General features: G+C 35.5%; 1 protein-coding gene and 1 pseudogene across 11 annotated transcripts in view; one reads left to right on the forward strand and one right to left on the reverse strand.

The window, feature by feature from the left end:
- RBMS3 (RNA binding motif single stranded interacting protein 3) overlaps positions 1 to 16286 on the forward strand; it is a 1178968-nt gene that overhangs the window by 954200 nt on the left and 208482 nt on the right. For all 11 annotated transcript variants that reach the window (XM_036219807.1, XM_036219806.1, XM_036219804.1 and 8 more), the window contains one exon: positions 6499 to 6578. In XM_036219807.1, coding sequence (XP_036075700.1) covers positions 6499 to 6578 — 80 coding nt within the window. The remainder of the gene's footprint in view (positions 1 to 6498; positions 6579 to 16286) is intronic.
- On the reverse strand, positions 15721 to 15842 carry LOC118601990 (annotated as a pseudogene).

The raw sequence follows: 16286 nt of genomic DNA on the forward strand, positions 1-16286 counted from the left end.
CGAGTGTTCCCAGAGCCCAGGGAGGCCCAGAGCTTTCATGGAGGGGCTGTCTGGAGAAGCTGTGGACAGAAAGGGAAGCCACCCCTGCCAGAGAGACAAGCACCAAGCAGAGAGAAAATGACAAAGAACGGGTTATACTTCTCTCTACTCCTCCTAGGTCCTCAATGCCTGAACCCAGTGAAATGCCCTATCACATAAGGGAACCAAGATAATATGATCCATAGAAAGGTCACTTATGGGGGGCCTAGAACACATAGGGGAGGGGCAAACAGAAAACACCAGTACACATGGATAAATTAAGTATTTTTTTTTCCCTTTGACTCTATCATGAGGGGGGAAAAAATCAGTGCAAAGTCAACAATAACATCCACTTCTTTTCCTTAGATTGGCAATTAATATAAGTTTGTATGAATGTTGCAAACTGGCTCTGTTTAAAGAAAGGAACTGCTCAACTCCAGGCCGTGGTTGCTGTGAAGTCTTTTTTCTGACACCAGATATGTGTCATTTTTCTATACCACTTCACCAATTCTCTGATGCTAACAGGATGTCCAACAATTCAATTCAATTCTGACATTAACTACCGAGAATGTCATCAGACTCCACAGGTTTAAGGGCTCAGTCCCACAAAACTCTCCACATGCTACCCACAATTCTCTTGGGCCAACTACAAATTCAGGGGTTCCCATGATCCTCCTCAGATTTGATAATTCATTAGAGAAACCCACAGAATTCAGAAAAACACTTTACAGGTATACTGGTATATTATAAAGGATATAACTGATATATTATAAAGGATATAAGCCAAAAGAGATGCATGAGGAAAGGTATGTGGATGGCTCAAAGCTTCCCTGCCCTTTCGGGGTATACCACCCTCCCCAAACATTAATTCATTTACCAACCCATAAGCTTCTGAAACCTATTTTCAGTGATTTTTATAAAAGTTTCACGATGCAGGCAAAGTTGATTAAATTATTGGGCCATTGGTGATTGAGCTCCATCTCTAGCCCCTCTTCAATCCCTTCAGAGTTTGGATGGTGAGGCTGAAAGCTCCAACCCTCTGATTACTTGGTCTTTCTGGTGATTAGCCTTATCTTGATGCTACTTAAGGGACCCACTTGAGTCACCTCATTAACATAAAGTCAGGTATGGTCAAAAGGGGCTCATTATAGATAGCTAAGACAATCCTCTCTCAGAAAATTCCAAGGGTTTTAGGAGTCTGTGTAAGGAACCGAGAACAAAAAACAAATTTATTTTTATAATTACATCATAGCACCCATACAAAAACCATAGATCAGATCATCTCATCTTTAAGAGGAATCAAAAGTTCAAACTTTCATGTGAAGTCTCCCAACTTTAAATTTTAACAACGATTTCAAATGTTCCAATAACTATGCCATCCAAACAAAACATACCCGAAGTCTGAATTTGGTCGATGGTGTCCAATTTAGGGCACCTGACATAGAACTCCAATAGAGTGGTTTTCAGCCTTGGCTACACGCTAGAATCTCTGTGCTGGGGCCTAGACATTGGTATTTTTTTTAAAGTCATTTCCTGATAATTATAATGTACAGTCATTTTTTAAATAAACTTTAAAAAATAAGTTTAGTTTTACAAAAATGTTACAAAGATAATAGAGTTCCCATAGCCCCACACTTAGATTCACTACCGTGGCATATTTGTCAAAATTAAGAAACTGATATGGGTATACTACTGTTATCTCAACTCCAGACTTCATGAAAATTTCGCTATTTTTTTTTTCTCGATGTCCTCTTTCTGCTCCAGGATCTGATCCAGGGTACCATTTTGCATTTAGATGCCATGTTTCATCAGTTGGTTCTGGTTAGTGACAGTTTCTCAGACTTTCCTTGTTATTTTCCAGGTATCCCAGAAAATGACTCTAGATCTGGGTTTGTCTGATGTTTTTCTCATGATAGGATCTATATTATGGACAGGTTTTTGGAAAGAATGCCGTAGAAGTGAAATGTGCATTTAGTCATATCATATCAGGGTATAGCTCCATATTTTAGAACAACTGCCCTAGTTAATAGTGGCTGCATGGAATGGAACTAGCAGGATCAGTAAAGGAAGTCAGGAAGGATAACATGAAGCCAGTAGTGGAGTTCCATCTCTTCCACATAAGTCACTGAATTAAGAGTCAAGAGACAAGTGTTCTATCCCAGGCTCATCCACTAACTAGTACTTAGGGAAGCCAACCACAGTCTCCTAGTGATAGCTTCTTCACCCGTACTGTGTAGAAGTTGATACCTGTAGTCATTTCTAGTCCTGAAATTGTATGATTCCAAAACTCTAGAGTGGGTTTTACCAGTCAAATATGCCCACAGTTCTATTTCCTAAGAGGAATGTGTTGTAATGCTGAGCAAGACTAACGTCTAGGTTTCTGAAAGGGGAGATGTAGAGAGGTCACTCTGCTTCACTATTTGGCACTTATGGTATGGTACTTGTATCCTAAGAATGTCAAGGACCTGGCAGAAAGAAAAGAAATAGCCAAAACTATAAGAAAATTCATTTCATTCACTCATCTTTCTTCCTGGGACTCACTGTTATTCCTTCTGTTACAGTGGATTAAGAAGTAATGACATAATTTGTTTTTGAAATGTCAGGAGTGCATATTTTAGTACTTTAAAAAAATCTTTTAATGTTGACCGTTTGCGTAAATTTTACCGGAAATGAGGGATGACTGGCTTGCAGTATTCAATGTTCTCAGTTGCCAATAATTTGTACAGAGCCTATGATTGCAAAACCACAAAAAATTCACAATAGTGGAAACCTCTAATTAACCATAATAAATGACAGAGTGGATTTGTTTTAAATACATATTCAATGATGCTTGTTGCTTTAAGGTCATAAACTGAAAGATTCTCTATTGGGGTGAGATAGGTAGGCTGTGAATGGTTTTGCAAAATAGTTTTTCACCTCTGGATGTAAAATCTGACCCAGAACATTCTACTAATATTGGATCAGACTCTCATCTGATGTAATTTGCCTGTGGGAATTGTATTGGCTGTGAAACTAACTCCTCTTAGTAGCTGTTGGAAAAAAAAAAAAAAGTTTAAAAAAAAATCACAATTCCGTGGTGCGTTTTGAATGACTGAAGCCAAGTTCCTAGGCACTGAGACAAGAAAGAATGTCAAATGGGACCTTTAATGTGTATTTATACTTAAACATCAGACCTAACAGGAAACCCTTAAGCTTTATACAATGATTAGAGCCTTGTAAGAACCTAATTAATGTATTGTCGGGTGAATGGTTGGCCTGGCACGCGAGCTGTTCTGAGGGACGCGAGGGGGTTCAGGTACCGCCTAGGAAGAATAGATGCAGTTGTAGTGATTCAGTGGCCCCTCTGAAAGGGACATGTAAAGGCAGCTTTGTCTGGCATGCAGCCTTTTCAGACCCACTTGATAATGCTAGTGTCAGTTTCAACTGAAGCGTGTGCCAGATTGCAGATAGCTTGAGCTGGCATTTCAAAGCAGTTAATTGTGAAACTTGAGAAGAAAATGGGCACATTCTTCAGAGGTAGCTATTCAAATGCAGTCTGTTCCTTCCCTCACCCCCCAGAGCTCCCTGGGTCTCACTTTTTTTCCTGCTCCTATATAAAATGCATGAGGAACACTGAGCCTTTCCCTTTGGCAGGTCCTATATTACCATCTTTGTTGGGACTGTTTTGCCTTGTTAAAATGTGCCCCGTGTATTAAAATGAAATTGTCACTGCTGGGTGGTGCAGCATAACATAGTTTGACACTAAGTGCCGGCAGCTACAGAAAACAGACTTTTATTGCATTTATTCTTTCAGAGACAAGAGTCTCTAAAGGCTCACTGTAGACATTCACTTAGTTAAATCTAAATGAAGTTAAAGTGAACAATCTACGCTGCTGTCTTTGTGTTCGCAGAAACAGCCCCCATTCAGCTTGATATGGCTTTAAAACAGTCTTAAGAAAAGACGATCATACATAAAATTCAAAAGGGAAGACCTGAGTCTTTCAAACCAGAACAAAAATATTTTAGGCGGATTGAGTGGGTTAGCCACTTGATTTTTTTCTTTAGCTTTATCTGTATTCCCTAAAGCACATTATGGAGAATCAACAAGCACACACATACACACACGCACACACACACATACCCATCTAGTTTTAGTCTTCATTTAGAATTTCATGTTCTATTAAGACAAAGAAAGGACTTGATTTGTAGGACTCTTGCAAGCAAGCTTTAGATTCTTAACTGCCTTCTATCTAGATGAGTACCCAGAGAGAGCTTGAGCAGGGAGGGGGCTCTGGGGCATAAGCTTTTCATTCTGTAGCTCTCCTGAAATAAAAACTCCATAAAGTAACATCTGTAGTAATTAAGGGCTTACGTTTTCTCTCCCATTTGCGTCTCTACTAGGAGGGAAGGTTATGTTCCCTAAGAGACACTAGATAGTAGATCCTGTGGGAAGAGAGGAAGAGTAGAATTAGAATTCTTTTGTTCCTAGAAATGGAAGTTTCCTGCTTTAAAAAAATAAAAAGACTTACTGTAAAAGATTCTACCAGAAGAAAACTTGAAGAAGTTAGGAAAATTGTACTTAGCTACTCCTAAATATTTGGAATGCGGAAACATTTATTTTGTCTTTCTGATCCAAATATTTTCTGATTTGAGGGAAATTGTGACCAAGTGAACATAATTTTACCTTTGTTTTTATATTTTTAATATTTTTAATTCCATGTTATTAAGCTCAAAGAGTTTTTTTTTATCCTTTCTCCAGTTTGGACAGAAAATCAATTCGTTCTTCAGATCTTCCTCAAAATAGCACTTATTTGAATCCATTGGGCTATTTGATGAATGAATACTAATTGATTAATGTCGAATCAGTTTCCTGTACTCTCATGTCATAGAAACACCAGCTACTTAACTTGTGGAACCCAGTGAAATATAAAAATGAAGGACCCCTTGTTAGAAAATTATTAATAATTTCAGGATGATGACAACAGAGTTTTAAACCAAGTACAGACTTGTTCTAAGAGTGTGGCTCTGTGATTCTGCACAGGTGGCAGACCCTAAAGCCAGTCCTGCTTAGTAGGTAGAGATCTGCCATGTGTATCAATACGGAAAAATGTCCTCCCACTCCATGCTGGAATGTTCATCAGAAATTTTTTAAAATTTGAGTCAGAAAATAATCTCAGCTCCCCAAATAAAACATGCTCTGGATACCATCTTTAAATTTTTTAACTTGGTAACTCAGATGCTCTTTTCTGCATCTCTAGGCTTTGCTCTAATAGTTTCCCCATGAAAACCAGTCCCCTGCCCTAATTACTTCTCCAACGGCCCTCTTAGTATTTCCCTGACTTCTGGAATTCCTCTCACATTTTAATTCCTGTAGCTGTAATAAATGTATATCTTATTTGGCATTTGTTTACATATTTTTCCTTATCTCGTATCCCTTACATATAATGTGATCGCATAACACATCCTGAAAATACACATAGAATTTAGATGTAGGAAAGTTTTACAACTTGTGTCAAAGGGCTCCATTCCAAGATAGCTCATACCAATAACAGAGCAGAAAATCCAAAATTATAATTATACTTTGCCTTATAGACAAATTTCACACATTTCATACATATTCTTCCATATGTATGTGTTGTTTCTTTAATTTTGTCTCTAGTGTGCTGTTTGTGGGACTTAATTTCCTTTAGTCAGAATCAACACTTTAATTTTTATCTCCTCATTCGATTTTATAAAATAATGAAGCGCAGTTATAACTGATTAGGAAATATCACCGATACTAGTCTACTTAAGATATGGCAACACCGCCAATATTGACATTAGATAGTATGGCTCAAAATGCTCATTCATGAGCTTCTATATGAAATAACAAAAATTGGCACAAAAAAAATACAGTTTAGTGATATTGATATCTAGTATAAAAAAAAATAGAGGATTGTTCAAAATTCAAAATCAAGAAAGTTCAAGGCCTGAGGTTAGTGTATTTACATCTTCATACTACATTTGGAACACCAAACAATTCTTTTTTATATCATTCACCCAGTGAGTTTTTGGTAAAAGTGCCTTGATGGCGATGATGACACGACTTTATGAATCTCCTGAGCAGTATAGCAGGAGGACGGCTTTGATGTCAGTCGGGCCTCGGTTACAATCCAGGCTCTGACACTTATTGGCAAAGTAGTTCATCCTTCTAAGCCTCGCATCCTCATTTATCAAGTACTTTCAATTGCCAAATGTCATGGGGATTAAATAAGATTCTGCCTCGGTGTTACCTCTGGATGAGGTCTCAGCACGGAGCCGGCCACGTAGGCGACTTTTCATATAAGAAATAATACTCTAAGCAATGAGTTTTTGATGTCGGCGATTGGCACTGCTGGTAAAACTCTCAAATCAAGCTTTTCCACAGCTTTCCTATTTCCTTTTTTGTTTTTATTTGTTTTTTTCCTTAATATGTACAACTTCATGAAAAGTATATGATCCTTTGTTTACTTCTTTTTCCAGAATGGAGTCTACTGAAAAATGTGAAGTGGTAATTCAACATTTTAATGGAAAATATCTGAAAACACCACCAGGCATCCCAGGTAAGAAATAAAGCAGGGGTCCCCAACCCATGGGCTGCAGACCAGTACCGGTCCATGGCCTATTAGGAACCAGTCCACACAGCAGGAGGTGAGTGACTGAAGCTGCATCTATATTTGCAGCGGCTCCCCAGCGCTAGCGTCACTGCCTCAGCTCCACCTGAGATCATCAGGCATTAGATTCTCATAGGAGCACCAGTCCTTGGTGCCACAAAGTTTGGGGACCACTGCCGTAAAACAATCATTCAAAAGTGTCTAGGCTTAATGCTGTCATTAGAACGTGTGCATGGTAAGGCCATTTGTTGGTTACTGGCTGGGAAAATGTGCCATTTTTAATCCTGTGTAGCAACTCATCTTTCTCAAAACTACCCAAAACTTCTTGATGATTCTTCTTCGGTCCTTTTTGAATCTCTGCTGCTAATTCTATTAAGTGAATTAGAAGAAAAACATAGCAAAGAACAGTTAAAAATGCACTTAAAGTGGAGAAATTTTATGACTCATTAATATTAGTATCTTGGTTTCTAATTTATAAAATGTCTGAACAGTGAGGCAAAATTCTTAAGTATACACATTGTAAGATGATATGACTTTTTGTTACTAATAATTGCGTTCGACATGTAAGAATTGAATATATTACATGTTAGGGCTTAAGTAGAAATGTCTGATATTAATCTGGTAGTAGAATATATGGAAAGTATTTAATATTAGCTGAGTAAATTTAAAATTATATCTTATGCATGCATAAAAAGCATTAAAGAATAAATGAGGTACAAAAAAATAAGAATTATAAGTAGATAAAGAGTTATCTGACTATAATGCATGTTGGTTTATTGTTGCTGTTTTGTTTTTGGTGATTCTCAGGAGGAAAGTATGACTTCTTCAGCCATATAATATTTTTCTTTTGATCTTTTAAAGCTTTATCTCTATAGCGTTTTCTATGTAATGTGCCTACTATTTAAAATCCGTAGTTAAAGAGTTCAGGAATTGAACATTTCAATTCCTAAAAATGTGTTGAAGTTATATCGAAGAAAATGAGCAAAAAGAGAAATGGTTTGTGAAGGAATCAGGGTCTTTTTATGAATTGGTTGGTTTGGGGAGGATATCAGGAAAGGAGAAGGGCCCTTCAGATTGATACTTGGATGATCCAGAAAATCCAAAGTAACACCTCGTGGTTAATCAAAGAGTCAACACACAGTGAAGCCTGTAACGCGATTTGGTTAGCTTCCATGCATATCGTTGCGTTGAGAACTGACTGCATTATGATCCTACTGGAGACATATAGTGTTGTTAAGAAAAGAGTTAGCAGTTTATATCTCAGCATGTAAGCTGCCCTTGCATTTTGAGACATACTTTTTATTGTTTTCTTTTAGCATAAAAAACCATTTAAGACACTGCTCCATTCAAAACTCGTCATTGAATTAAAAAGTTAAATTGTTAGAGGATTTTCTCTTTATTTATCCTATTTCATACAGCAGATGTGTATTTATATAGAAGACATTCAAACTATGTGTGAATTATATGGGTATATAAAAATTTTAAGAATGAGCAAATTATATAAAAATCATTGTTGATTCAAGTTTTAATACAGGTCTGTTTTTTAGGCTTCTTCTTTTTTCAGAAAAAGACAACGAAATCTTTCCTGACCTGATTGATTTGAAATTGTTTTATTTGGTTTTCCAATAAACATACAGCTGACTAATACAATTTAATGCTAAAGACAAAGAGAGTCACTAAAAACTCTCAAACATCTGGGCATTCTTCTGAAATATGCAGACTGTGATATCAACCTATCTAATATCATAGCTACACCCAATGGAAACATTGTGAATAGCAAGAACTTAGAGTTTCTTATTCACTTTTATCTCATGGGAACACGAGAGGCAAAATAATTAGGTTCAGTTATAAAATTTTTAAGAGATATACCTGTATGCTTCTGAGATTTGCACTCAGCACAGTAGAATTAAATATACAGTATCAATCATCGTTAGTACTTGCATTTGCTTATTTATCTATTCAGAGTCAGATAGTTTAATAAAGGCTTCAAATGGTAACAGAACACATTTAATCTCTGATATTTAAATTCTCTGTGGAATAAAAGAGGATATAATGTAAAATGTAGGTATTTCAAAAGGTAAAGTAGTAAAATGACCTCATTGGGTACATTTACTAAGTCAAAACGAGCATAATCAAATTTGGGAGTGTGCTGTTTGCCTTCAGTGATCCTTATTGCTTATTTGTTGTAGGTGGTTGAAATCTATTTTCAGAAACTCATATTCTAATCGAGTTATCTGTTCCCTCTTGAAGGCTGTGTGTGGGATGTCACTGTGAGCTCTGATATCGAATTAGAAGCCATGCCTTTGTTTCGATAGAAGTGACCAATTTCCTAACTTTTTAAATATTAATATAATTTTAGAGAAACTGCCCTTGCTTGTGGGTGTACTAATTAAAACCAAATATAATTGATCTCACCTAACTGTAACTAAAATAGACTTCAGGAAATTATTTTAAAAATCTCAGTATTCCACATTGTCAAGATTAGATATCTTTGAATCCAGAAGTTTGTGGTTTTATAGAATTCACATTGATTGTTTCAGTAAAATGCCTTAAGCTTGTGTGATTGAGGGACCCACAATAACCCAATAATGACCTGAATTCTCAGGCCATAAGAAAGCTGTTGAAAAGATGGCATGTTAAATCAACTATCTTTTTCTCATTACTAGAGCCCTGCTTTTAACCTTACTCTAAGCAAGTAGAGAACATTAGTACAAAATTCAAATTCTTTACTTTTCCGTTTAGAGATGACTTGGGGAAATGTACACACATCATGGACAAATATAGTGCCATTTTGACTTCTGTTACTCTTGGCAATGATACCACTTAAAGGAGAAGCAAAGTTTTGTTTTGTTTTGTTTGTTTGTTTGTTTGTTCATTGTTCCCTAATATGGTCACCTAATTTCTCACTTCCGTACTGTAACATTTATATAAAATACAAACACACACACACACACACACACACACACACACACACACACACACTTCAACCCAAAATTTTAACATTGCTATGGATTTTAGATTCTAAGAACATCATAGCTAAGGACATTTACAAAGACATATAACATTGACATTTATGTTGCTGCCTCCATTTTTATTTGCATCATTCTAGGAACAATTTGCTCATTAAATACATTTCAGAATGGTATTTAGTTTTGAAACCTGACAGATTATGAGAGTCAGAAGGAAACTATAGATACTTCTTTGGACTCATGCTTTCTTTCTCTGGGCCTCTCCTAGTTCTTTATAAAAGATCTAATTCTAACCGATTACCCATTTGTCCCAATACTCGCCAGTAGCACTTGTGGCTGCAGCTTTTACCCTGAGACAACTTGTGGATTGCAGTCCTAACCTTACTCTCAAAGTCTGCCACAAAGTATCTTGCTTTTATTATTAGTTTTGCATCACACTGCTATATCAATAGTCTTTGGAAACAAATGATATCATTCTGTGTATAGCATTCTGTTTTTAGTAGTGGTATTTCCATTTACAAAATATAGTAAATTCTCGATTGCTGAAAATGTCAAATCCTAGAAAATGTAGCATTCCTACATGTGATGTTAAATGAATGCTGGCAGCAAGCTGCACTTTTCTTTTTTTTTTTTTCTAAACAAGAGAAGGGCTAATAAATGCATCATGGTTAATTAATGCCTATTACAGCCTCTCAGAACTAGCTCTGTTCACTTTGGATTATTTTATTCCCTGATTTTGGTTACCTGGATCAATGAAGCTGAATATACCTGACCAAAATCAAATTATTTGAATTCTGGTATACATAGTACAGGAAATTAACAAAAATCAGACATCTGTGTAGTTACTAGCAGGTGGGAAGGAGAGGCCGAAGATGTTTATTAAACAGCATCAATCATTGTAGCCATCCTTAGAAAGAGATCACCCAGCATTTTCTCCCTTCCCTAGAGGAAAACGAAAACACAGTGTTCCATAAATGTTGCATGTCCCACGTATCGATCTTGATGTTTTCTGGACAAAATGAAGGATCATTAGTTGCTTGCCTGCCTAACCCCAGACATTTCTTTGTCCCATAATGAATTGCACAGCAATGTTGTGCAACCCCAAAGCGTTTCATTTTTAAACCTCTAGCAAAAGCAAAGGGTAAGTTCCCAGACACTTCAGGAATCTATAGGGCATGAACTTAAAAGGCTCACTTTCAAAGAGCCCCCAGAGAAGAGTGATGCACCGTGTGGAAAAGGCTTCCACGTGTAGGGACAGGTATTGATGAACAGAATGTGCAGGCTAGTTTGTCGAAAAATAAATAATGTTTTTCTCTCAAACTAGACTTTTGCCTGCAAGCACATGTTCTTATTAGCAGAGCAGTCTTTCCAGAAGAAAATGGTATAATTATCTGTTAGTATGATTTTCTTACTCTTCAGATAATTATTTCTAATCCCTAAGGAACTACGAGAAGCAGGGAAGGATTAGGAGAGAACTCAGCATATTTAGAGATCTTTTAACAAATCTCGTGATCAACAAATTTGGACAAAGAATTGATGGAGAAATCATTTTTCTAATAAAATAAAACTGTGCCTTTTTGATACTTCGAAATATAATTTTACTATCGTGTGTTGATGTAAATTTAAAAAATGTATTGTGGATATGTTTATATACTTCATGGGAGCATGTAAGGAAAATATTTAAAATCTGATCTTTTCTTTAAATGAAGAAAGAAAATGTTATTTGTTAAAAGTAAAACTCCCCAGAATAAAATATCAACAATGTACTTAAATGAAATTTATATTAAAAGACATATTTTGAAATTCTGAATATTTGAACAATAAATGTACAAGTTTTTATCAGTGGAAATGTTACAGACCCCCCCCCCCCAACTAGAGTTTCTTCAGTGGTACCAGTCTATTAAGTCCATAAATGCAACTCTAGAAAAATATTATGGTGTACAGTTTAGCAAAAATATACCTTTATAGTTCTACTAAGGGAAAGCATTACCTAATACTGAGTTGTTTATCTCTGTGAAATTAAAACGTAATTTATGTAATAAACTTTGGAAAACCCTACAGTTTCTAACAGGGTATCAGTTTAGATTTCTCATTAAGAGGAATTTCGCAATAGTGGCTACTTTCTATGAAGCCTCTTATCTTGAATGTTAATGATACCTTCTAGATTATTTCTATGTACCAAACATATAGTGGCTTCATGATGAAATACTGTTGGAATATTACTAACGAACTTTACAAATAAACCTGACAACTTCAAGGTCAATAGAATCTTAGAATCTGTCTGAATTCTGTGCACGTGGACTTGGTCAGTCATTTTTCAACCTTCCACACACACCTGATACTGTGAAGGTAAACACATTTTGAGTAACTGATTGGATGGAGGGAAGTGAGGAAGAGAGATGATTACATTTCTAAATCTGGATTTAAAAAAAATGCACAGGGGATCATATTCAGGAGATTAGAAATGATTGGAATGAGTTTTGTACCTGATGCTGTAACCCCTCTTTCCACCTGTGTTTGCAGCTGCAAATGAGATGGGCAGTCTCCATTCACCCAAGATGGATCTCATCTCAAGCATCCATTGATTCTCTCTACTTTTCTACCCCCGGGAAAAATCTGTAAAATTTTACTCAACCTGACATAGATTTTTTTGCAGATTTTGGTAGTTATCACTCCCTGAGACAACCCTCAAATAATGGTACATGAGAATCAGTGTTTAAGAGTGGACCTCTTGTCCTTTATAGGGGACAATTCTGAGTTACATTCTACAGTGTTCCTTAGGAGTTTGCCCACAGAAGTAACAAGCTCAGTGAGGCACCCTTTATTGGATTTTCTTTCTTCCCTACCTTTCTTTCCCTTTTACATCATATCGGTCTCCTGACCTCAGCTCCCAATTAAACAACCTCATCCCAGACTCTGATTTTGGGGAACTCAAATTAAGGCAAGTATTCTAGAAATCGTGGTGGGGAACTACATTTTGATTTAAAACTGATGATGATAGAGGAAGGTAGACCCAACTAAGTAGTGAAATGAATTTCATGGACCAATTATATTGTTTTCATGGTTTTTTTTTTACCATAACGCTTATGAACCACATATTAAGGATGATAAAGTGAAATATTAGTGACAGTAGACACATCATACGCAGGGTTTTAATTCAGCAAGAGAGATAGAGAAGAAGAAAAGGACAAAGTGCCAGCAGTAACATGGTTAACCACAAAGCACTTGAACCCATGAAGAGGTGGATGGTTGATGAAAATGAGAGGTAATTAAGGACTAGGGAACAGTCAGAAGACAAGCAAAGCGAAGGTAAGGTGCAATCATAAAACATTAAGGTCACAGAGAAAGGAATTTGTGATAAATTGGATAACCGTAGAGTGGTGACGTTGGCGACGAGCTCCAGTATGCAAAGCCTGTAGTTGGCTGAAATAAAAGAGATGATCTCTAGCTGAACAATTGGAGACTTCTGATTAGAATATTAAAAGATTTTTCAACAATAATGTAGATTTCCTTACTTAATATCACATTTCCTTTGATTTTCTCTGAAGTTCTAACCTTCACAGGAGCAGATTAGGAAGTAAGAACAGTGCTGAAGTAATATTTCATTTTTTTGACACTGAGTTTTCCAAACCCAGGTTTCTTTCTTTTCTGTCATTTCAAGGGCTATTGTTTAGCTCAGTATAGATTCTCAGTAAATATTCTTTAAAGTTGAAGCATAATTCCTCATATTTGTGTTTGCTTTTAGTGAACTCCCTGGGTATGTATGAAGGTGCACAGCTCCTGTTAAGCAAACATCAGAAAATTTGGAGGCAGATATTGAGAGACATTTTTAAATCTTTTCTTAATTTTAGATAAAATTTTTCATTTGTATATATAAATATACCAGGGGGAGGAAAGAGAGAAAAAAGAGAGGAAGGGGGAAAATGGTGCTTAATATTCACAAGAACAAGAAACAATTTGATTGAGATTCTAGTTACTTTTTAAATGTCTCATTTTTTCAATACTGATTTTCAAGGTGTTATGTGGCAGTCTAATTCTTAGTTCATTAAATAACTCATTCCTGGCACAATGATGAATTCTGTTTTTTAACATGGCAAATGGTCTTGCCTAATTTATTTTGAAATAATGTCTACATCTTAACTTTTTGCAATTGGATCTAGTTAAGCACTATTACTATGCTGTACTTTCTCCCCTTTAATCCCTCTTCTTCACATAATAAATGTGAATATCTTGAGAATTAACAGAAAAGAATTCCTTGGTCTATGCTTTTGTCCCTTTTGGCATGATATTTCTTCTCTCTGCCTAGAGGAATTACTACATTGGCTTATTATTCCTATTATAAGGTAATACTATATTAAAATCTATAGTGTTTAATATAACATGCTTCTCTAACCATATATTTTCTACAATTATGTATTAGCATTAATGAGTAATAGCAGAATTAGCTTGGAGTCTCTACTTGGCTCAAAAATCTTATTTGTTTTACCCAGTCATAATTTAATGAAATAGAGAAGAGGGATGAAGAGGTTTTTCTATCTCCAAAATCACAAGCCCTCCTTATCTGTTATTTCTAAAATACTAATTCCATTCAGGTCTTCAAACATTTCTGCATTGAAGATTTCACAGTAAAAGTGTACAAAATAAATTATAAAACCTTAATTTTATTTCTAAGACAATTTTGGTCTTTGCCTTCTGTCAGTATCACTAATTAGTAGTTAATGCATTTAGTGTCTGTTGTCCAAATGAGTCCTATTAGCAAGCAAAGAGGGTTGAGTGGCTTAAGAGCAATTAAGACACAAGCCATGGAAACCAAGTTCTGAATAATTAAGTGTTTAGTGCATTCCAAATCTAGAATCTCATTCACTAGAATTATTTTAAAAACATATTCTAACAAATTTTGGATAAATGGATAGTGTCCTGACTTAAAGACCTGCTCCTTTTTCCAAGTAATCATCAAGGAGCCTGCCATCCGCACAACTTATTATTTATGATCTAATTTTTTAGAGTGAAAAATCTGCAAAATTTAAGAAAATATTTTAAAAGAAATATGAGTGAAAAATTCTCTTAAGCAAGTTCTGGACCACCCATCATTTTTTCTTTATAACTATTTTCTCTGAATTCTTCTTTAAGCCTATGAATAACAAATCAATGCATTTGCTATTATTATAGTCATTTTCTAGTACAGAAAAAGAAATGTTTTATAGGAAACAGTCATGTTTATTGTGATTTTTTAAACTTCATGTATTTCCAAGACACTTTTGTCCCATTAGATTGACATTTTTCTAAAAAGAACTTTGATGTTTATTTCTTTCTATGCCCTTAAACAATTAGCCTATGAACCCTACTAATGCACCTTGCTCTTTGTTTTAGGTTTCAGGCATCTAACTCAATACATGTCACAGAAAAATACTAATGATTATTTGTTAAATAAGTAAATATCTGCTTGAGGTAGGCAGGATAATGTTCACCCTCCCCCCAAATTGAATTCCTAATTCCTCAAAGAGAAATTAATGTTGCATTTGAAATTAAAGTTGCTAATAAAATGACCTTAAAATAGAAAAATTATCCTGGATTATTTGGTGGACCCAATGTAATCACAAGGGCCCATAAAGTCGAGAAGAGCAGATGAGAAGAGAGTGATGCTTTTGAGAAGGACTTGACCCACCATTGCTGGCCTTGAAGATAGAGGGAGGAATGTAGGCAGTCTCTGGAAGCTGAACAAGGTAAAGAATTGGATTCTCCCCTAAAGTCTTGGGGAAGGAACTCAGCCCTGTTTACATCACAATTTTAGCCAAATAGGATCTATGTTGGACTTATGACCTACCGAACTATGAGACAGTAAATTTGTGTAATTTTATGTCCATAAATTTTTGTTAATTTATTATTACAGCAACAGAAAACCAATAGACTAGTATAGAACTTGTTACAACTGAATATTATCTAAACTATCTCTAAATTACATTACTAAACAGCTTCCAGAGAACTTTCTTAGTCTCTTTTATTTTTTATTACATTATTTATTTTTATTTTTATTTTATTTTTTTAGGTGAGGCAACCCTTGGTTGACCTCACAGATTGCAAGAACCTTGTCATCTTACAATCCCTTTTTAAAAAATTTTTTATGCCTATAGCACCTGGTCTTCCTAGGTGGTCTCCCATCCAAGTACTAACTAGGCCTGACTACTCTGCTTAACTTCCAGGATCAGATGGGATCGGCCTTGTTCAGGGTAGCATGGCCATAGACTATTTTTTAAACTTTCAATTGTTTTGGTTGTTTGTATGTTAAATAGGGAAGAGAAGCTCTCATTAATTATTTTGACTTTACACTTTCTTTACATCTTCTCTTACGGATATGTTAGCACGAAAGACAGTTAAACATGCAAAAAGAAAGCTCTTTAGGGTGGGTTCTTAGATCTGAAAACAAGTTATTCTTGATTCAAATAAATTGAATATTAAGTAAAACCATCTGGTTTCATAAAATATGGCAGGAAAAGTATGCCAATTGTAAATCTAAATTCATGCCAATGTGATTTCTTAGATCTCAATCTAATGCTTGTTTTCAATAATCCCTGTTATTGAAAAATCGTTAGAGCTTAGAAGAGCTCATAGAGCTCATATAACTGATATCAGCTGTAAGTTATAGATGACTATATTTAATGCATAGATGATGCTTGTACTTCAACTCACT

This window comes from Rousettus aegyptiacus, unplaced genomic scaffold (assembly GCF_014176215.1).
Source record: "Rousettus aegyptiacus isolate mRouAeg1 unplaced genomic scaffold, mRouAeg1.p scaffold_m13_p_4, whole genome shotgun sequence".
Taxonomy (NCBI): domain Eukaryota; kingdom Metazoa; phylum Chordata; class Mammalia; order Chiroptera; family Pteropodidae; genus Rousettus; species Rousettus aegyptiacus.